Here is a 22,446-nt window from a genome sequence, read left to right on the forward strand (position 1 = left end):
GATTCTTACAGAAACGCAGGGTCTTTAAAGATTGCTTACGGTGTGCACATATTCCTTTGCTGCTTGCAGCCTATGGTCTTGCCAGTGTACCTACATCTCTTTGCAAATAAACCAGTAACTGAGCTTGATTTAATAAAAAGCAAAAATGAAACTCTGAAATCCACGTTTGGGTTGCAAAAATGTGGCAAGCTTTTGAGATCTTCCAGAACTCTTCATCTGGCAAGATGTTACACAAAGCAGGGTGTGAGCAGAGCCGTCTTTCCCAGTGGGTTTACTGGTGTGTTGGTTCAGGGCGTCCGCCTCTCGGGGGCGCCCCAGTGAGTGGGGGAGCTGCACGGCTTTGCCGGCGGCCTCCCCTTTCTGTGACGGCCTGGGATTCACTCGGATGCTGAACCTGAGGGATCCCAGCCTGCACAGGATTCCCCGCCTCCAGAACCAGCTGAGCCAGGGCTGGGGCATGAGCCTGAAGGATCCTCACCTGTGCTGGATCCTCAGGTGCAGGCATCAGCTGAGTCTGCTCTGGCTCCTGAGGTGATGGAGGACTCATTGCCTGCAGGTGCTCCACTCTCAGAGGAAGCTGAGGTTGCCTCTGGGTCTGGTAACCCTCCAGCCTCTCCTGAGCTGCAGAGGCTCAAGGCAGAGAGGCGGAGGGAACTAAGTTCCAGCAGGAGGAGTGCTCGCCTCCAGGCCAGGGGAGGCGAGTCACCAGAGGATCGGGGCCGCCCTATGCCTTGGGACATATAAAAGCCGGCCAGCCCCAGTCCCAAGCTGCAGGAGCAACATTGTTGGTTGCTAGTTCCTGCCTGAATCCTGTCCTGTTTTCCTGCCTGAGCTCCTGACCCGCCCTGGCTCCCTGCTTGCATGCCTGTTCCTGACTTCGCCCGACTCCCTGCCCTGCACCCAGCTTCAGCTACTACAGACTGCCTCCACATTGCACCTTTGACCACGGACCGGACTTAGACCTTGCCTCTCGGGTAACCCATGGGACCAGCACACCTTTCCCTCCTGCAAGCCCGCCAGCTGTGCCCCATCAACCATATGGCTGGGGGGCATGCAGCTTCCTTCCCAAGCCTCCGCGGGAGGAGAGCGATCCCCGCAGAGGCTTGGACAACTTTGGGGATCAGGGAGTGGGGCGCCGGAGGGATCTTTGCACCACGGCGCTGGATATGCTTAAGACGGCCCCGGGTGTGAGTTCTAGAGAACTTGTCAGCTTACCTCATTTGGTTGGTATTGCCCAAATATGGACTTTGGAGTTCTTCCTTGAAGGACACTCTGCATTGGCATGGACAGCTACCTGTTTTTAGTGCATATTAGGTTAGCTACCTGTGGCTTTGGGATGCGGGTGGCGCTGTGGGTTAAACCACAGAGCCTAGGACTTGCTGATCAGAAGGTTGGCGGTTCAAATCCCCGCAATGGGGTGAGCTCCCGTTGTTCGGTCCCTGCTCCTGCCAACCTAGCAGTTCGAAAGCACGTCAAAGTGCAAGTAGATAAATAGGTACCACTCCGGTGGGAAGGTAAACGGCGTTTCCGTGCGCTGCTCTGGTTCGCCAGAAGCGGCTTAGTCATGCTGGCCACATGCCCCGGAAGCTGTACGCCGGCTCCCTTGGCCAATAAAGTGAGATGAGCGCCGCAACCCCAGAGTCGGCCACGACTGGACCTAATGGTCAGGGGTCCCTTTACCTTTTTACCTGTGGCTTGGAAAAGATCTGACTCTGCAGTGCCTGTGAAATTCTCCCCACTTTGCCTGCAGGCCTCCAGCTCTGGAGCAGTTCAAATCTCTTGGCGCGGAAACGTTAGAAGTGAGCATTGCTGAAGCGGGAGAAGGCGTCGGAGGGTATGCGAAAGAGATGTCCAAGGAATTTATCGAGGCGGAATTGGCCTTATTTGCCAAACAGTGCAAAGAGGTGGACATTGTTATTAGCACTGCCCTTATTCCAGGTACTGTACAACTTTATAACGATTCCAGATGCCCTTGGCAGAGTGTGCTCCTAATTAGGAGCCTGCAGAGCCTGTCACCAAGGAGGCAGCCAAGAGGAGGGGCTGTAGCTCCATTGTAGAGCTTCCCAGTTTGCATGCTGAAGGTCCCTGGTCCAACCCTTTGCATCTCCATGGGGGACTGAGAAGGACTCCCTGCCTGAAACCCTGAAGGGCCACAGTCAATCAGTGCAGACAATATTGAGCTAGATGGACCAGTGGTCTGACTCAAGATAAGACAGCTTCCTATGCCAAACATTCCTCCTCTGAATTCTTTGTGAATTGCATCGTACTTGATGGGTGGGCATGTGATACAAGATAGCTACCACTCCATCAGATTATGTGTGAAGAACTTGGGTGTTTTTGTATTACAGTGGTACCTTGGTTCTCAAACTTAATCCGTTCTGGAAGTCCGTTCCAAAACCAAAGCGTTCCAAAACCAAGGCGCGCTTTCCCACAGAAAGTAATGCAATTTTTTGTTTTGTTTTTGTTGTCTTTTTTAGTTTTCGAATGTTGATTTTTGTGTGTTGTGTATTGTTGTGTGGAAAATACTAATAAAATTCATTTATTAAAAAGAAAGAAAGAAAGAAAGAAAGAAAGAAAGAAAGAAAGAACCGTAATGCAAAATGGATTAACCCGTTCCGGACTTTTAAAAAAAACCCTAAAACAGCAATTTAACATGAATTTTTACTATCTAACGAGACCATTGATCCATAAAATGAAAGCAATAAACAATGTATTGCAGTCACACAATCAATCAATCAGTAGCTGAACTCGGTTCCGCACAGTCACGAAAGAAAGAGCTGCGAAAACAAAAACACAAAATAAATAGCAAAAACAGACAGATCTCAGCATAACACTCAAAATGGAAGTGTGGCACCTCAAATCAGGAGCGTAACACTCAAAATGGAGCACGTTCGGCTTCCGAAAAAGGTTTGCAAACCAGAACACTTATTTCCAGGTTTGCAGTGTTTGGGTTCCAGGTTGTTTGAGTACCAAGGCATTTGAGAACCAAGGTACCACTGTACATGGTATCCAGGTAATTTATCCCAGGTAATTGACAACAGGGACAAGAGGCACTGAGGAAAGAGGAAGCAGAAAAAGGCATTTCAAAGCCTTAGGTAAAACGATAGAAGAGGTCCCAAATTCCTGCACCTAATATTTCAGTATTAGGCCTTACAATAAAAATGATGTATGTTTTATTATTATCATTATTCATTTGTTTCAGCCTGCCCTCAACCAAAATATCTCAGAGGAGGGTACATTGATGGTGATGATGATTATTTAATTTCTATACCGCTTAATTTATTAAAAATCTATTTCAGTGGTGTACAGAAAAACGAAACAACAACAGACAACTTAAACAAAAATTTTACAAAAATACATAGTTACATACGTATAAAAAGGTTACATTTCTACAAAGTTACTAATATAGAGAGATCAATACCAATTCGTTTTCCTTCTGACACACCCTCCCTCTCAGCCTCTAGGTTTTCACCCAGGGTCCATAAAAACATAGCAGCATAAAGTGCATTAGCAAACTTCTGAGGAAAATATGGGACCAGGAAAAGCTCAGGCTGCAAGAACTACAGATGAATCCTCTTTTCATGCATGTGTGAGACTATTAAGGGTCAAGACAGGAGGGTTATGCGAGTTGTGACCTGGAAACCAAGTGCAAATGTACAGAGCCCCCCCTTGATCTTCACACTAACTCCACCCCCATAAAATGCAGGAACAGGCAGAAATGGTATCAAACCAAATCATTCCATTATTGCTTTATTGTATGTGGTTTTGTTGGTACCTGCTCAGGCTTTTTAAAAAATGCTATGCGCTGTATTAAAACTGATGAGAATCCCCATAATTCGTTTCTTTTCTTGCAAATTGCACCAGGGAAAAAAGCTCCTACCCTGATTACTAAGAATATGGTGGAGTCCATGAAAGATGGCTCCGTGATTGTCGATCTTGCAGCTGAGGCTGGTGGCAATGTGGAAACCACCCAACCTGGAGAGCTTCACATTCACAAGGTTTGTAGATGGCCTGTTTGGGACACTTTGTCCCCCTCTTGATTAATGAGATGCCTTGCTTTGTTACATATGGGTCCTGCCCTTCTTCCAAGGTTTCCACAGCATTGTACCTTGGGTTCTCAGGTGGCCCCACATCCAGATACAGGCTAAGACCAGATCTTCTTGACCATATTAGATACTTTCCAGGTTCCTGCTCCTTCAAGAATATAGCTAGGGAAAACTAGAATTGCACTACTGATCTTCCAAGGAAATAAGTTGGCCCTGGGCAAAATTTTCCCCTCATTCCCATTGAAACTATTTTGGTCGTATTGATCCATCTAGCACAGTACAGTTTCCTTCAACTGCCAGCTGCTCTCCAAGATCAGAAGCCAGCTGAGATCCTTTTAACTGGAGGTGACGGGGATTCATCCTGGCACCTCTGACATGTAAATCAGGCAATGTACCACTGAACTACAGGCCCTTGCCCATTGCTTAAGTCACACTTGCATTTTATGATGGGGTGGAGAACCTGGGGCCCTCCCAATGTTGTTGGACTCCAATTTCCATTATCCTTGAACCTCTTCTTCTCTGGTGATCATTCATAGCCATGTAAGATTGTCTTCCATGAACACTGTCTTAGCAGTGAGTCCATAAGTGACTGTGGAGGCCAATTCCGGATCCACATGTCCTTCCACAGTGGAAACATAGGTTTCCAGGCAGGAGTTGATCATGGTGAGGGTTTGGTAAAGGCTCTTCTCCAATTGGAGTGCTCACAGGCCAGTGTTTCCCAGTTGTCGGTGTTTATACTACATTTTTAAAGATTTGCCTTGGGAGAGTCTTTGACCCTCTTTTGTTGACCACCAGCATTACACTTTCTATTTCGAAGTTCGGAATAGAGTAGTTGCTTTGGAAGACGATAGGCATGACCATGCTGGGTGGGGCTTATGGGGGCTCCACCCCTATGGCATATGACTTTCTTCTTTCACTTTCCATCCCATTGCATTTTGAGTATTATAAGGGCATCTTCTCTTTTTTTTTTGTTCTTAAAAAAATGCTTCCCATACCATTGTCTATTAGAGTAAAGCTAAATGGCTTTTCTTATACTGTAGAGTCTCCAAAAACTGGGTGGAGAAGTGGTGGGGTGGGTTTTTGTTTTTGCAAATGTTTGTGTGTGCACTGGTGGAGGAAGAGGAGTGGGGGGAGCGCACCGCCCCCGGCAGTGTGATCCCGGTGGGGTTCCATCGTGGCTGCCCCCCTACCCATGCTGGGCGCCCCACCCCCACAGGCGGCACACCCTGCCCCCAGGATGTGCGCCCTGCCCCTTTGGGTGGTGCCCCCGGGATGCGCGCCAGCCCCACCCCACCTGCTCTCCACCGCCCGCCCCCCCGTGCTGGAGCATGAAGCTCCGCCACTGTGTGTGTGTGTGTTTGTGTGTGTGTGTGTAAATAAAGTAAATATATTGTCTCCACCATCCTAGGAAAGGCAGTGGTTTTCTAGTGATTTCTTACTTCTTCCCAGAGCTTTTACCAGTGTTATGTAGAGCCGCTAAGAGTCACTGGGGCTTCATTGTAGGAGAGGAACATAGAGTCCGTTGTTGGTTCTAAAGCCCTGTAATATTTGCCAAGGTGAACAATGGAATGAGTGACTTAAGTGCAGCAAAAGGTTTCAGTGGTGTGTCTAGGAATGAGGGTGGGGGAATTTGATTCAGTTTAAAAGTGAACTTACCTAATTTGCCCCTTTCAAAACAGTGTGTAAACTAAAACACAACCAACCTTTCAAATTCACATTTTTCTTATTTTTTCAGTGCAGTTCTCCAGTCAAACAGCGTATACAAAAAATGCATGTGCTTGGATAAGTTGTGCATAAAAATGCATGAAAATAACATGCAGAATATATGATAGAGTAAGGAAAATTCCTCTTCAGAAATATTAGACAAAATTGCATAAAACGTGTGTTTTAAAAGAAATGTGCACTAAAATACTGATGGATTTTAATGAGGACTCCCTTTTTTAAAAGTGGTGTTGTATCCAACTAAGTCCCACTCAGAGCAGACCCACTGAAGAAGTAGGGCCGAGTCAGTCATGTCCATTAATTTAAATAGGTCTACTCTGAGTAGGACTAGCATTGGAAACAACCTATCCATGAGAGTGCATTGCTCTTGTGATAGGAATTTTGAGGTCTTAGATATATGGTAATGTTTATAAGTGTACCAACCAAGCACGTACATAGATCAGCACAGGAAGACCGACCTGGAACCATTTTGATTCCTAAACTGAGCAAATGTTTTCTCTGCAAGGTCAAAGTGGGAAACCTCCCCATTGTCTCTTTCCTCACAATTCCTGTCTCAAGGGCACATTTAAGATATGTGTTATGTACTGAGTTGAATAGGATCCAAACTGTAGCAGTCTGACTGGTCCTAGAACAATAGGATCCAAAAGGCAGCAGTCTGATTGGTCCTAGAACAATAGGATTCAGAATGCAGCAGTCTGATTGGTCCTAGAACAATGCAGCAGTATGATTGGTTGGCAGGAACCACCCAATCCTGCTCCAGATAGAAGTGAATCCACAACCTGATTGGCTTACAGTAGAATTCCAGAATTAGCCAATCATGTGCAGCCCATTGTGTAAATAATGTATATAAAGCAGATACTGTGAGGGGACATTTATTCATTCCTCCTCACCACTATGAGCTGAATAAAGAGCATGAAATCACTTTGCAACTCTGAGTATATTTCACTGGCGACGAGGATGGGATCCCGCTGAGCTGACTGCCACACACAGCACCGCAGCACCGCCAACTGCCGCACCGCTGCCTCGCACCGTGTATCCAGGCTTCAGCTCCGGGGCACAAGGAACTCAGAATGGCAGCCAACAGCAGCTTCTCGCCATTCAACCCAGCATCTGGAGACTGGGAAGCGTACGCCTCCCGTTTCACCTTCCTCCTAGAAGCCAAAGGGGTCACCGACGAAGAAGACGCCAAGAAGAGGGCGATATTCTTCAGCGTCTGCGGAGAGGAGACGTTTGAAATCGCCCGGGCTCTCCTTGCGCCTGAAGACGTCGCTACTGTTCCATACAAAACAATAATGGAACAGCTGAAGGGGCACTTTTCGCCGCAGCCCTCAGTGGTGGCTCGTCGAAATGCCTTCTACGCAAAGCGGCAAGCCCCTGGGGAAACCATAACTGGGTTTGTGACCTCTCTCCGCCAAGCCGCCCGGTTCTGCAACTTCTCAGAGCTGGAGAACATGCTTCGTGACCGCCTCGTCGGTGGCCTGAAGGATGAGAAGCTGCAACGGCGCCTCTACGCTAAGAAGGACCTAACGTTCCAGGTCGCTCTGGAGGAGGCCCTGGCAACAGAAGCTGCCGAGAGGTCGACCCAAGAGGCACGGCCGAGCCTGCCATCCCAACCGAGGGTCCACCATGAAGACCTCACCGACGACTCAGGATCCGACAGGGAGGAGGTGCACCGAGTACAGCAGCGCACTCAAGCAGCGCACAGACCACAGCTGCCTCGACGAGAAGGAGGGAACTGCGCAAGCTGCGGGGAGAGTCACGAGAGGAGGACCTGCCGTTTCCGCAACGCAGAGTGCAGGCAGTGCAGAAAATCGGGACACATCGCCCGGGTGTGTCGGGCTCGGCCCACCCGACACCAGGCATCAGATGACCAATCCAAGAGCCCCAGGTCCCGGGGCCCAACGCACCAAGGCAACTCGACGGAGCTCACGGACTTCCAGGTATACCAGTTGCCCCACCCCAACGTAGAGAAAATTTATGTAGAGGTACAGATAGAGGGGGCCCCATGCCGCATGGAGCTTGACACGGGTTCAACTCTATCCATAATCTCGGCAAGGACCTTAAGGAAACTGTGTCCCACTGGGGGTCCCAAACTCAGGCCGGCCCCATTCACCCTCCGGGACTTCCAGAAACGTAAGGTCCCCACAATGGGGGTGGGGACCTTCAGGGTGCAATACCGAGGGCGGACGCGGCAACTGGACTTGCTTGTGGTCAAGGGCCCCTACATTAGCTTACTGGGATTGGCATGGTTTGGACCACTGGGGCTAGCTGTCACCGGGGTGAACCACACTAGCTTACAAGTGGACGTGGACGCCATATGCAAGGAATTTCCAGGGGTTTTCGATGGGAAATTGGGACAGTATACGGGCCCCCCCATTGCGCTACAGCTTGACCCCGCAGTACGACCGGTCAGGCTCAAGGCCCGCCGGGTCCCGTTCGCCTTGAAACCCCGTATAGACGAGGAATTGGACCGACTCGTAGAGCAAGGAGTGCTGGAGCCGGTGCCTAATGCTCCCTGGGAAACCCCAATCGTCACACCCGTCAAGCCTAATGGTTCGGTCCGCATCTGCGCAGACTACAAATGTACCATAAACAAGGCCCTCACGGCCCACGCATACCCAGTGCCAGTGGTCAGCCATGTCCTTGCCACCCTGGCTGGGTCGAAAAGTTTTGGCAAGCTGGACTTGGCCCAAGCATATCAACAGCTGCCAGTAGATGAGGCCACAGCAGAGGCACAGACGATTGTGACGCACAGAGGAGCGTTCAGGGTAAAGCGGCTGCAATTCGGTGTCAGCGTGGCACCAGGCATATTCCAGAATATAATGGACTCTCTCCTTAAAGGGATTCCTGGCGTCACCCCCTTCTTCGATGATGTGTTGATTGCCGGCCCCACACCAGAGGAGTTTGAGGACCGCCTCCGCACCGTTCTGCACCGTTTCCAGACGGCGGGTCTCAAGGTGAAGCGGGAAAAATGTCTACTAGGAGTGCCTCAGGTGGACTTTCTGGGATTTATGGTGGACGCAGAAGGGGTCCACCCGACTGGGGACAAGGTACGGGCCATTTGTGATGCCCCAGCGCCCAAGAGCAAGACTGAACTTCAGGCCTTCTTGGGACTATTGAACTTTTACCATTCCTTCCTTCCCCACAAGGCGGCGGTAGCGGAGCCCCTACACAGACTCCTGGACAAGCGGGCCCCTTGGGTGTGGGGCCAGCGCCAGGAGGCCGCATTCCAGGCAGTCAAGGACTTGCTTGTCTCAAACTCGGTCTTGGCACACTTCGACGAGAGGCTGCCGGTGGTGCTAGCATGCGACGCCTCACCCTATGGCATTGGAGCTGTCCTGGGGCACCAACTCCCGGATGGAAGAGAGGTACCGGTGGCGTACTTTTCCCAGACACTCAACACAACCGAGCGGAACTACTCGCAAATCGACAAGGAGGGTCTGGCAATCGTAAAGGGAGTAAAAAAATTCCATGATTTCTTGTACGGGCGGCCCTTCACCGTGGTGACTGACCACAAGCCGTTGCTTGGCTTGTTTGCCCCCGAAAAGCAGACCCCCCAAGTGCTGTCTCCTCGCGTCCTCAGGTGGTCAATTTTCCTTGCCAGCTACCAGTATGCACTGATTCACCGACCTGGGAAGGCGATGGGCCATGCGGACGCCCTCAGCAGGCTACCACTACCGGAAACAGGCCCTGACCCAGCACCTGCACAAGAGGTTATGAGCCTGGAGCTGCTTCCCGACCGCCCCATTCAGGCACAAGAAGTTGCACACCATTCCAAGAAAGATAGGGTCATCTCCCGGGTCCTGGACTGGGTGTGGAGGGGATGGCCCAGCAGCAGCCCCGGGCCAGAATTCGCCGGCTACACAACCCGCAAACATGAACTGTCGGCCCACAAGGGGTGCCTGTTATGGGGAAGCAGAGTCGTTGTTCCCCAGCCCCTCTGCAAAAGGGTCCTCACAGCCCTACACGAGACACATCCAGGGGTAGTAAGAATGAAGGCCCTTGCCAGGAGTTATGTGTGGTGGCCGGGGATCGATGGAGAGATAGAGGCCTGGGTCAAACACTGCCAGGCCTGCCAAGAATCCCGCCCAGATCCCCCAAGGGCCCCAGTCCAGTCCTGGGAGTCCGCCCGAGCACCATGGTCACGCCTGCATGTGGATTTCGCTGGCCCCTTTCAGGGAAAAACATTCTTCATAGTGGTGGACTCCTACACCAAATGGCTGGAAGTCGCACTGGTACCGTCCACTTCCACGTCCGCAGCCATCCGGGTACTACGCAGGCTGTTTGCAACCCACGGGCTCCCTGACACTCTCGTCTCAGACAACGGGACTGCATTTACGTCAGGAGAATTCCAAACCTTCACAGCGCAGAACGCCATCCGCCACATCCGTTCGGCGCCGTTCCACCCTGCCACCAATGGCCAAGCAGAACGCATGGTGCGGACCACCAAGGACACCCTTCGCCGCATGACGCAAGGGGACTGGGAGTACCGCCTTGCCACATTCCTTCTAGCACAGCACAGCACCCCCAGCTCAACGACTGGCCGGAGCCCCGCTGAACTACTAATGGGTCGGCGCCTTGCAATCAGATTGGACCGCCTTCACCCCGATAGAGCTCAGGATGAGGTAGTGGTGGGGGAAGGCAGGAACCCCCGGACCTTCGAGGCCCAGGACCCAGTGTACGCAAAGAATTTTGGGGCAGGTCCAGCATGGGTACCCGCCACAATCACCAGGGTCACTGGCCCCGTGTCGTACGAGGTGCTAACGGATGGGGGGCAATGCTGGCGCCGCCACTGCGACCAGATACGGCGACGATTCCCGGGCAGGACTGGAACTTAGAGGGGAGGGGTGTTATGTACTGAGTTGAATAGGATCCAAACTGTAGCAGTCTGATTGGTCCTAGAACAATAGGATCCAAAAGGCAGCAGTCTGATTGGTCCTAGAACAATAGGATTCAGAATGCAGCAGTCTGATTGGTCCTAGAACAATGCAGCAGTATGATTGGTTGGCAGGAACCACCCAATCCTGCTCCAGATAGAAGTGAATCCACAACCTGATTGGCTTACAGTAGAATTCCAGAATTAGCCAATCATGTGCAGCCCATTGTGTAAATAATGTATATAAAGCAGATACTGTGAGGGGACATTTATTCATTCCTCCTCACCACTATGAGCTGAATAAAGAGCATGAAATCACTTTGCAACTCTGAGTATATTTCAATATGAGTAGGGTGTGAGCCTGTGACCTGGCCCAGGAACTAAGTATTTATCATTACAAAAGACTGGCCAGGCTCCCCAGGCAATCCAATCAAGTAACCTGCCAGACAGGAGAAAAACAACATTCAAATTTCTGTTTAGACTGCCTTTTTTGTGATGTAGGTATGATGTATCTGGGGGGTGGTCTTAGGTTACACCCCTTCTGTGATGTATGTATGATGTTTCTGGGGGTGGTCTTAGGTTACACCCCTTCTGTGATGTAGGTATGATGTATCTGGGGGGTGGTCTTAGGTTACATCCCTTCTGTGATGTATGTATGATGTTTCTGGGGGTGGTCTTAGGTTACACCCCTTCTGTGATGTAGGTATGATGTATCTGTGGGTGGTCTTAGGTTACACCCCTTCTGTGATGTATGTATGATGTTTCTGGGGGTGGTCTTGATCTACAGGGTGGCAATTTCAAAAGTCTTTATAAGGCCTTGTGTGCCATTGTTCTGGGTTTCTCCTCCTCTCCTGCAACAGATCAATAAAGATCAAGCTTACTAGCTGCTGTGCTTTTCAACACTCTCTGGTTGGCCTCTGTTATCTTCTCCTACCAATAGGGAACCTATGTAAGGACTCTATATGGGCTCTTGGATACCCCATAAGGGAAAAGGGCAACTTTTGTTTACAACACTCTTCAGAGGACCACATATTCACAGTGACCCATAATTAATAGGCATACATTCCCTACTTCCATGTCTGGCTGCCAGTCCAAACCAGGCAGACAGAACCATAAAGGGCTAAAGAATACCAATCAATATCCAGATTTTCAAACCAAACAAGGTATTTCACAGGTGGGGGATTTGCAGCACAAGTATGTACCCAGCCTACAATGTATGGGCATTTATTTCACAGTACCCTACCCAACATAACTGGTGTTTTGCTAGTGAATAAAAGGCTCTGAACTCACTATGCACTTAAAGTCAAAACTTGCACACTCCTTAAAAAACCTAGAATCAGAATGTTCAGGTTTTCTTTTTCATTTATTTTCTTTTTGAAACAATGGCAAGGGGATAGTTATGATATTTTCTCACTAAATGTATTTGCTTACAAATTTCTCAGGACTAATTGGAGTGCAATTAATCTGCAAAGTACATCTTGTAACCATGATAGCATCGGGCAACTAAGAGGTGTTTTCAAACCTTTAAAATGCATTTTGCGTCTTCATTCTTGAAATAAGCACCATATGACTGTATAGCTCATTCCCTGAATGGCCTCCCAGCTTGTTCAGTCATTGGCTCCTGGTCAAAAGTAAAGCCTTTCCTTTCCCCTAAGCATCAACACAAGCCGTTCGTTTTAAAAAGGAGAAACCACTTAACTTGTAAAATGAAGTGTCAGAAAATCCACAGACATGTGCAAGGTTTGATTTAAATCATTCAAGAAGGCATTTGGGCATATAAGTGGTAGATAAATAAATAAATTTGCTGTTGGTTTTGAAAGGTGCACCAGGTCTGGGCAAACTGCATGAGGAAAGTTTCGAGACAATGCATGAGAAACACTTTAGGAAAAATAATAATGCTTGTTTATTTCGTTTTCCCGAGGGCGTGGTACATATTGGTTACACAGACCTGCCAAGTCGCATGGCTACTCAGGCCAGTAGCCTTTATTCAAACAACATCTTGAAGTTATTAAAAGCTATTTCTCCCGACAAAGAATACTTTTACTTTGAGCCAAAGGATGATTTTGATTATGGGACTATTGATCATGTAATTAGAGGGACTATGGTAATGAAGGTGAGATTCTCCCCACCCTCCCCCTTCCCAAAATACTTCAATTAACAGTTTAACAAATGCATGCAGAAACCCAGTGAAACCCAGACTCTTAAGGAATAAAGGGGGAGTATCCAAATGCACAAGATAAAGATAATTTAAGAGTTGCCACTGCTGATTCTTTGCTTGAGGCATGAGTCTGGCTTTGCACCTGCAAGAGCAACCAATATTGAACCCTCCAAGTGTGGTTGGGCTACAGCCCCCATCAGACCCAGCCTGCAGCACCAGTGATCTAGGATGATGGGAGTTGTAGTTCAACAACATCTGTAGGGCACCACTTTGGGCCGCAGGTGGTGCTGTGGTCTAAACCACTGAGCCTCTTGGGCTTGCTGATCGGAAGGTTAGTGGTTCAAATCCCCGCGATGGAGGGAGCTCCTGTTGCTCTGTCCCAGCTCCTGCCAGCTTAGCAGTTTGAAAGCACGCCAGTGCAAGTAGATAAATAGGTACCACTGTGGCGGGAAGGTAAATGGCATTTCCGTGCGCTCTGGCTTCCGTCATGGTGTCCCATTGTGCCAGAAGTGGTTTAGTCCTGCTGGCCACATGACCCGGAAAGCTGTCTGTGGACAAACGCCAGCTCCCTTGGCTTGAAATCGAGATGAGCGCTGCAACCCCATAGTCGCCTTTGATTGGACTTAACCGTCCAGGGGTCCTTTACCTTTACCTTTACCTTACCTGTGCAACAGAGATTCCACCTGTTATCTTATGACTGTATCCTAATGAGAGTCTTTCCCTGCTACAGGAAGGGAAAAAAATATTTCCTGCACCTTTGCCCAAAACCGTACCACCTGCTGCCCCAGCTAAGCAAAAAACCGTCCTGGAGCTAGAAGCAGAAAAACAAGCTTCCATCTCGCCATTTAGAAAGACCATGACGTCAGCAGGAGTTTATACGACAGGTATTTCATCTTTTAAAAATTGTATAAGACGCATTCCCTACACATGTTGGGGAAAGTAGCCTTGCACCTGCCTTTTCTACCAACTGTGGGTACATCTGTAACATCAGAAACTGGATATAACATTTGCACTGGATTTGCACCTGTAGGCCCAAAGCAGAGGGCAATTTCCCAGATTTTATGTGATTTTAATGTGTGCCAGCCTCACCAATAAGCCGAGTGTAGCAGCCGGCTTCAGGCAGCTGACTTTGGTTGGCATGCAGCGGCAGCAAATTATTCATTGATTTATTATTATCATTAGTTGTTTTAGTGCCAGGGAGGTAGTATGTACCTTGACTGTGGGGTGCCATTTGCTGTCCCCCCTCCCCAACAAGGCAGCAATATTTCTTGGTCTGGTCCTCCTGATAGCAACTTACGCATGTAGTGCCTATCTAAAAGTTGCACCTTAATCCCAGAGTGCATTTACTAAGCAGCTGGGGTGGGCAGCAGTGTGAAGTTTTGCTGCCATATATATAGGAGGGACGCAGGTGACGCTGTGGGTTAAACTTGCCGATCAGAAGGTCAGCAGTTCGAATCCCTCTGACGGGGTGAGCTCCCTTTGCTTGTTCCCTGCTCCTGCCAAGCTAGCAGTTCAAAAGCATGTCAAAGTGCAAGTAGATAAATAGGTACCACTCTGGCGGGAAGGTAAACGGCGTTTCCGTGCGCTGCTCTGGTTCGCCAGAAGCGGCTTAGTCCTGCTGGCCACATGACCCAGAAGCTGTACACCAGCTCCTTCGGCCAATAAAGCGAGATGAGCGCCGCAACTCCAGAGTCGGTCACGACTGGACCTAATGGTCAGGGGTCCCTTTACCTTTTTATGGGGACGGTGTGGGGACTAAAGTTTTCCTCGGACTGGGATTTGTCAGGCTGCATATGCAGCTCTGTACGTTTTCCAGTTTCCTCCATGGGGAGGAAAAAACCCACACATTGATGAGCATAGAAAAGTAATATGTTAAGGAGATGAGTTCTTCCTTCTTCCTGAGACATGCAGGGACTATTTTAATGGACAGCATTCAGATCTGCAGCTTGCTGTGGTTACAGGCCCCAAAAAGCTTTACCATTTTGACGTAAGTTATGCAATCCCAGTGTAAGCCCTGAATAACCAGACTATTCACTTAGAATTGGAAAACAGACAATTGGCTGGTTGGCCAGGTCAGGTTTCCACCATCAGCAAAGGATAAAACAGACAGAGAAGGTCAACACAGTTTCTCTCATCAGGTAATGCTGAAGAGCCTGTGTGGTCTGCTGTATATTTTAACCATTTTCAGATGCTCTTACGAAGCGAGAAAAGAAGTCAATGGAGAAATTAGTGCTGTTTTTTCATTTCGCTCTTCTGGGTGCTCTATCATTTGATGATTCGTTCAAACAAAATACTTAGCATCTCAGAATATGGCATTTCCGTTCCTGGATGCCAAAGTGTTCTGGAACAGGCAACTTGGCGAAGTGAACTCTATCCCAGGCAGGTCTCCCTTTTCTGGCAAAAGCAGAGAATGCAAGTTATGCCTATAAAACCCTATTTCAGAAGGCCGTTCCTGCTCCTGTTCTTATTGTTGTCAAGGTCAAAATGTCAATGAGTATGGGTGTGGGCTGATGATCTGGGTTTACTTGAAAGAAAAATGCATTTTTGATTTGATGCCTTTCTGTTTAGGCCTAACAACGGTTTTAGGGCTGGGCCTCATTTCTCCTAATGCCGCTTTTACGCAAATGGTTACCACCTTTGGGCTTGCTGGAATCGTTGGCTACCATACTGTTTGGGGTGTGACGCCTGCTCTTCACTCACCCCTCATGTCAGTAACTAATGCAATTTCTGGTAAGTCTTGACTCTTGTACACTTTGCCTTGTTTCGTGTGATGATTACCATAGAGCAGGCTCACTTATAAGAAAATTCAGAATGAATGCGCTTTTTCAGATTTGAGGAAAGCCCGTCCCAAAATAAGTGGCAGCCATGGTGGATTGGCTTCCATATTTTCTCTCATTGTTGGGAAATTACTTGATACAATAGCAAAGATACCCAAAGACTGCTCATTGGTTGAAGTTATCAAATGCAGCCATCATTTGGGGAAACCCAACCAATGTATTATTATTATTATTATTATTATTATTATCTGAGAACACTGTAATGTAGGATTTCATCAGAAGCTATAGGACTTGATTGTCCATGCATTACATCAATCCAAGTGGCCAATCCAAGTGTGGCTTAATATTTCTTTGGAAAGCCAGCAATGTCCATCAAGTGAAGTACACATGCTCTAAATGCTCTTTGAAAACAGTTCCTGCTTGTTCTGCATAGCAGCACATACTGAAGACCATTTTTTCTCCCATTCTGCCTTAAGATCTGCAACTGAGGCCCTACTCGTGAGTGTGACAGGGCCTTCTCTGCAGTAGCACCCCATCTCTGGAATGACCCTCCACACCTTGGAAATGCACCTAGCACTGACATTGCTGACATTTGTCATCATGCATCTCTTTGCTCAGGCCATTGGGAAAGGAATGAGAACTGTAAAAAGCCACTCAGCTTGCTGCTAGTTGATTGGGTGTATTTTAATCATGTTTTATGATGTTTTGACACGGTTTTTGTTTTACAGGTTTGTTGTTTTATTGCTGTATTCCAACCTGGGTCCAGTTGGTAAAGGTCGAGTTAGAAATACAATCCATCCATCCATACCAACCACAGGGTTCTTTGACATTGCTGAGGGACAGTTTTATATAGCCAGCTAGTTTTTCCTGGACTGTGTTATTTCAGTCTGCAGAGTGAAAGGTTTGAATGCCCTTTTCCAAATGAAGAAGAACAAGACTCCCTTCACAGAGAAATCTAGCACATCAGAAAGATTTGTATGAACCATTCTTCCAGCTAGTTTTCTAGCAGAAAGTTTTTTTCACATCTGTGGTCAAGTATTCAGATACGTCATCCCTCACCTGCAGATTTATGGCAAGAGGTCATGGAAAAATGCTGCCATTTGATATTAGACTTGTCTTTTTACTTTGACGTAGCAATCTCCTTATGGTCCAGAATCTGAACTTGGCCTGGAAGCCAGTGCAGGTGCTGTTGAAACTGATCCTACTTTGGGATAGTAACTTTACAATCTTTGCCGTTTTATTTCTCTGTAAGAAGCCAGCCCTTGATAAGCAATTTCTTATAATTAACAATGGGCAGTGTGGATTTAGCAATTTTTATAGCTCAACAAGCTCTGACGTCCTTACACTGTCAGTAGAAGCTTCTGTCCCGGCCCTTGAGGTGGTTTTCTTTTTAGTCTGCTTGCTCAGAAGAGGAGCAGAATGATGTTGACATTTTGAATAATCACCATATTCAACCACAACAGGAAACATCTGCTGGATAATTCAAAGATTTAGAAAAAAAGTTTACTAATTACACATTCCTTAGTTATGTTATAAAGTCTAAACCTGTTCTGTTTTTCCTTTAGGACTTACTGCTGTTGGCGGTTTGGTGCTGATGGGGGGCTCATATTTTCCTTCCAGCGTACCACAAACATTAGCTTTACTGGCTGCGTTTGTTTCATCTGTCAATATCGCAGGTACAAATTTACTAATGTAAATAATATTTTTATTTTTTATTTATTTATACCCCGCCCATTTGGCTGGGTTTCCCCAGCCACTCTGGGCGGCTCCCAACATAATATTAAAAACATCAAATATTTTAAAATTCCCTAACCAGGGCTGCCTTCAGATGTCTTCTAAAAGTCAGATAGTTGTTTATTTCCTTGACATCTGATGGGAGGGCATTCCACAGGGCAGACGCCACCACCGAGAAGGCCCTCTGCCTGGTTCCCTGTAACATCTCTTCTCACAGTGAGGGAACCACCAGAAGGCCCTTGGCGCTGGATCTCAGTGTCCGGGCTCAATGATGGGGATGGAAACGCTCCTTCAGGTATACTGGGCCGAAGCCGTATAGGGCTTTAAAGGTCAGCACCAACACTTTGAATTGTGCTCGGAAATATACTGGGAGCCAATGTAGGTCTTTCAGGACCGGTGTTTTGTGGTCTCGGTGGCCACTCCCAGTCACCAGTCTAGCTGCCGCATTCTGGATCAGTTGTAGTTTCCGGGTCACCTTCAAAGGTAGCCCAACGTAGAGTGCATGGCAGTAGTCCAAGCAGGAGATAACTCAGTCGCCATCCCAGGGCAGGTGGAATGCACTTTGGGGGATTCCCCTGGCTCCCTGTGTAGCTGGCTGGAGTTCCCGCCAGCTCCTGCTCTTTAAATTGGCCAATGAGAGGCCTGCTCTGTAGGGTGTGCTTCACTGGCTGAAAGGACATTGGCTGCCAAAGAGGCATAATAAGCAGAATCACCTTCCGCCCTCAGTGCAGTTGGCGGAAGAGCACTACCTACTTATTTAACAGCTCTCAGGACTGCCCCAATTTTTTTTCTGCTTGAAGCAAAGCAGAAAAAATTACCCACACAAAAAGCTGCAGAATACCGTTATTTTGGCACCTGAGGCAGAGGATCCCACAAGCACCTGCCCCCCTCCTTGGCAGTAAAAATGTAATAATAATAAGTTGAATGACTTAAAATTTGATGGAGTCTTAGTCTTTAATCTGGGTGACTTTATCACAGCTAGAGATGGAGGAGAAATCCAGTTTGTATTTCAACATGATGCTACCCACTTTCTGAAACTATCAGAACTGAAACTCAGCCAGCCTTCAAAATTTGCCCTTCCCTGAATTTTGCAATGTGGTTCTTCAGCCAAGTAAGATGTAGAAAAATGTGCACACTAGGGTAAAGTGTGCATCCAAATGCATATATTAATGAAAATTTCATACAAGAATGCATTATATTGTGAAAAACTGCTTTGCAAAAGTGAGTATATTAGAAAAAAATTCATACAAACGTATGTATATTGGGAGAAATTTACACTAAGATGCTAATGAATTTTCATGAGAGCTTTTTTTTTTTTTTTTAAATGAAAACAGTTGTGGAAATGTAGTGAATTGAATTTAAGCCTGGAAAATTGAGAAACAGAGAAAAAGGAAATATAGGGCTCTAACTGTTTCTTCATTTTCATTCTGAAAATCCATGTTCCTTTTCCCCCCAACAGGTGGCTTCTTAATTACCCAGCGAATGCTGGATATGTTTAAACGACCAACAGATCCACCAGAATATAATTATCTTTATCTCCTCCCTGGAGGGGTGTTTGTTGGAGGATATGGTGCTTCTCTTCTCAGTGGACACAGCATTGAGCAGGTCAGAAATCATTTCTAATTTTTACCATCCATTTGCGTAGATTGTCTTAGCAGAGATGGTAAGCAAGCAAAACCAGTGCTTATGAGCTACTCTTAAGCAAAGCCAGATCTAGATTAAGGGGATAAGAAGCATGCACTACGTATTGTAGCAACATAAATATACCATAAAGTCATCAAAAAAATTAACTAAAATTAAAGTAATAAATGCATTGAAATCAAAGGGGAAATCTTCACACACAAATCATTCACTACAGTCATTTTTTTCTGGTTTTGACAGTGATGACATCTACGATGTCTTACCTCTAAGGGGCTCAGGGTGGCATTAATAATAATAGTAATAGTAACAACAACAACAACAACAATATATAACATGAGTCCTGAAAGGCCTACATTGGCTCTCAGTACGTTTCCGAGCACAATTCAAAGTGTTGGTGCTGACCTTTAAAGCTCTAAATGGCCTCAGCCCAATTTAGATGGGAAACCCAGCCAGATGGGAAGTATAGAAATAATAAGTTATTATAATATTATTATTATACCTGAAGGAGCGTCTCCACCCACATTGTTCAGCCTGGATACCGAGGTCCAGCTCCCAGGGCCTTCTGGCGGTTCCCTCCCTGCGAGAAGTGAGGTTACAGGGAACCAGGCAGAGGGCCTTCTCAGTAGTGGCACCCATCCTGTGGAACACCCTCCCATCAGATGTCAAGGAAATAAACAACTATCTGACATTTAGAACAGATCTGAAGGCAGCCCTGTTTAGGGAATATTTTAATGTTTGATTCTATTTTTAATATTCTGTTCGGAGCAGCCCAGAGTGGCTGAGGAAACCCAGCCAGATGGGTGAGTATTAATAATAATAATAATAATTTATATTTATACCCCGCCCATCTGGCTGGGTTTTCCCAGCCAGATGGGTGGCTCCCAATAGAATATTAAAAACACGATAAAACGTCAAAAATTAAAAACTTCCCTAACCAGGGCTGCCTTCAGATGTTTTCTAAAAGTCAGATAGTTGTTTATTTCCTTGACATCTGATGGGAGGGAGTTCCAGAGGGCAGGCGCCACCACCAAGAAGGCCCTCTGCCTGGTTTTCCCTCTCCCTTGTCTTTACAATTTGGTTTGCCATTTCCCAGAGGAACAAGAACAGAAAAAAATTAAACATGGTGTCAGTTTTCAGCCTGCATTTTCATTTACTTTAAAGAAGAATGTGGGCAAATGGGGTGATATGTTTTATTTTTTGGACTCCCTTACGTTCAAAACAAAGCAGGTGAACAAAATCATATTTGAACAGAAAACTGACAAATGCTCTGGAACATTGGTCACACAACAGGTATAAAACACTGGCTTTTTTTACCAACAGCTCTATAGGGGGAATCCATTATTTGATATTGCTTAAGAAAATACCTATACCTGTTGCTTATATTATGTAGGGTGGCCCATTGTTCTTCCCATCAAATAAAAGACAAAACCGAGCTGTTCAATAAAAAGTCTATTCTTTTATTCAATCTCCAGAAGTGTCTACTGAGCCAAAGCTTAATTGTAGACTAGAACAGATGTTGGCAAATTATTTTCAAGATTCAGAGCAGCAAATTGGCATGCAGCCCCTTTTAGAAGTGCATTGTACCGTGCAACAAATACTGAGGAGAAATTGCATCTACACTTTACACTAATATTCTACTGCCAAATTAATATACAGTGGTACCTCAGGTTACAGACGCTTCAGGTTACAGACTCCGCTAACCCAGAAATAATACCTCTGGTAAACAACTTTGCTTCAGGATGAGAACAGAAATCGCACGGTGGCAGCACAGCGGCAGCAGGAGGCCCCATTAGCTAAAGTGGTGCTTCAGGTTAAGAACAGTTTCAGGTTAAGAACGGACCTCCAGAACGAATTAAGTTCTTAACCCGAGGTACCACTGTATATCTTATGGATTATCTTACTTCATATGTATCCTGCTTTTCCTCTAAAGAGGTCAGTGCAGAATCTGTAGCAGATTTACAGATGTTTTGAAAACAAATACTAGGAAAGATCAATGGAATAGAAATAGAAATATTGTTTGATCCTATTTGAATGTCAGATGTCAAGGAGATAAAGAACTATCCAACTTTTAGAAGACACCTGAAGGCAGCCCTGTATAAGGAAGTTTTTAACGTTTGAAGTTTTATCGTGTTTTTCTAATATTCTGTTGGGCGCTGTCCAGAGTGGCTGGGGAAACCCAGCCAGATAAGTGGGGTACAAATTATTATTATTATTATTATTATTATTATTATTACTACTACTACTACTACTACTTCCAGAAAAATGAGAACAGGAGAACTTTGCTAGAACAGGCCAAAAGACCACATGGTCCACGTACTCTTCTCATAAAAAGGAAAAACAGTTAATATATTTTTTAATGATAGCAGCAAAAGTACTGGTGGCCTGGCACTGGAAAACAGAGGAATTTCCCCCTGGTAAGAGTCTGGGAGTCAAAATGTTGGACTTAAACTCAATCTGCAAGATTAAGTTAGATCTGCAAAATTAACCAAATTGGAGAGAATAGAATAAGAGCAGATTTTAACTGCATTAAATTAATGAATAATTCTATTCAACATATTATTAAACTAAAAGTACAGTTGGTTACAAAAGTAAGTTAAAATTGGACAGTATAAAGATATCAGAGGTGTCGTGTTTTGTATTTTGGCCCGTCTATTTCATACAGTTTGTATAGTTTGATCAGAAATTTAAAAATCAACATCTTAATCGCTATATACCAAAAGATAAAACATTTACGTTATTCCTGTTGTAGAATCATAGAAGTGTAGAATTGAAAAGGGTCAACCCACTGCATTGCAAAAATCACAGTTTATAGTTATCATTATTATTCTTAGACTTCTTAGATGCTTGTTACCCAAAGGTCTCAAAGCAACTTACAGCACATTTGAAAACATAAACATAAATACATTATAACTTTTTTAAAAGTATACATCAGTTACTTATTTTAACTTTTCCTTTTAGAGAGAAGAAAGGCATATTCTGTACACTATGAGCTAGTCATCTGTTTTTATGATGACACAAAAAACACCTTTCATATTTCTGGAAATGCAGACAGGATAAAAGAAGTCTGTGTTAGCCTTGGTTAAATAAGGGTGGAATGACTAGATTATTCTAATTGGGTTCTGCTGTGTGACTTTAATGAACATTGTTGGGGAAGGGGAAATTTAGTAACACATTTTTTTTCTTCTTCCCTAAAGATTACATTGAACATTTGTGATTAGCAGTGGGGGAAATAGCATATGCTTTTCAAACATAAGGAGAACACCACATGTTCTATATAAATGCATTGTCATACAGGGATTTCAAAGCATTTTGGTGTATCAAAACACTAAAAAATCAAAGTGAGAGGAAAATCTGACGGAATGATCTCACAAAGCTGGCATCTTTAAAATGTGTTTGAACTAGTGATCTGTAGCTCTTCCACACATAAGAACAATGGCTGAAACTTAAAAAAAGAAAACTTGGCATAGAAGAAACTGAATAAATCTAGCAAGG

At 46.0% G+C, this 22,446-nt stretch overlaps 1 protein-coding gene across 1 annotated transcript in view; it reads left to right on the plus strand.

Annotated features, from left to right (window-relative positions):
* LOC308462563 (NAD(P) transhydrogenase, mitochondrial-like) overlaps positions 1-22,446 on the plus strand; it is a 78,036-nt gene that overhangs the window by 29,610 nt on the left and 25,980 nt on the right. Inside the window, exons 7-13 of the mRNA XM_080980329.1 lie at positions 1,751-1,938; positions 3,865-3,998; positions 12,566-12,757; positions 13,533-13,686; positions 15,371-15,532; positions 17,145-17,255; positions 18,773-18,918. Coding sequence (XP_080836455.1) covers positions 1,751-1,938; positions 3,865-3,998; positions 12,566-12,757; positions 13,533-13,686; positions 15,371-15,532; positions 17,145-17,255; positions 18,773-18,918 — 1,087 coding nt within the window. The remainder of the gene's footprint in view (positions 1-1,750; positions 1,939-3,864; positions 3,999-12,565; positions 12,758-13,532; positions 13,687-15,370; positions 15,533-17,144; positions 17,256-18,772; positions 18,919-22,446) is intronic.

Source organism: Podarcis pityusensis (assembly GCF_964106645.2).
Source record: "Podarcis pityusensis genome assembly, chromosome: 14".
Taxonomy (NCBI): domain Eukaryota; kingdom Metazoa; phylum Chordata; class Lepidosauria; order Squamata; family Lacertidae; genus Podarcis; species Podarcis pityusensis.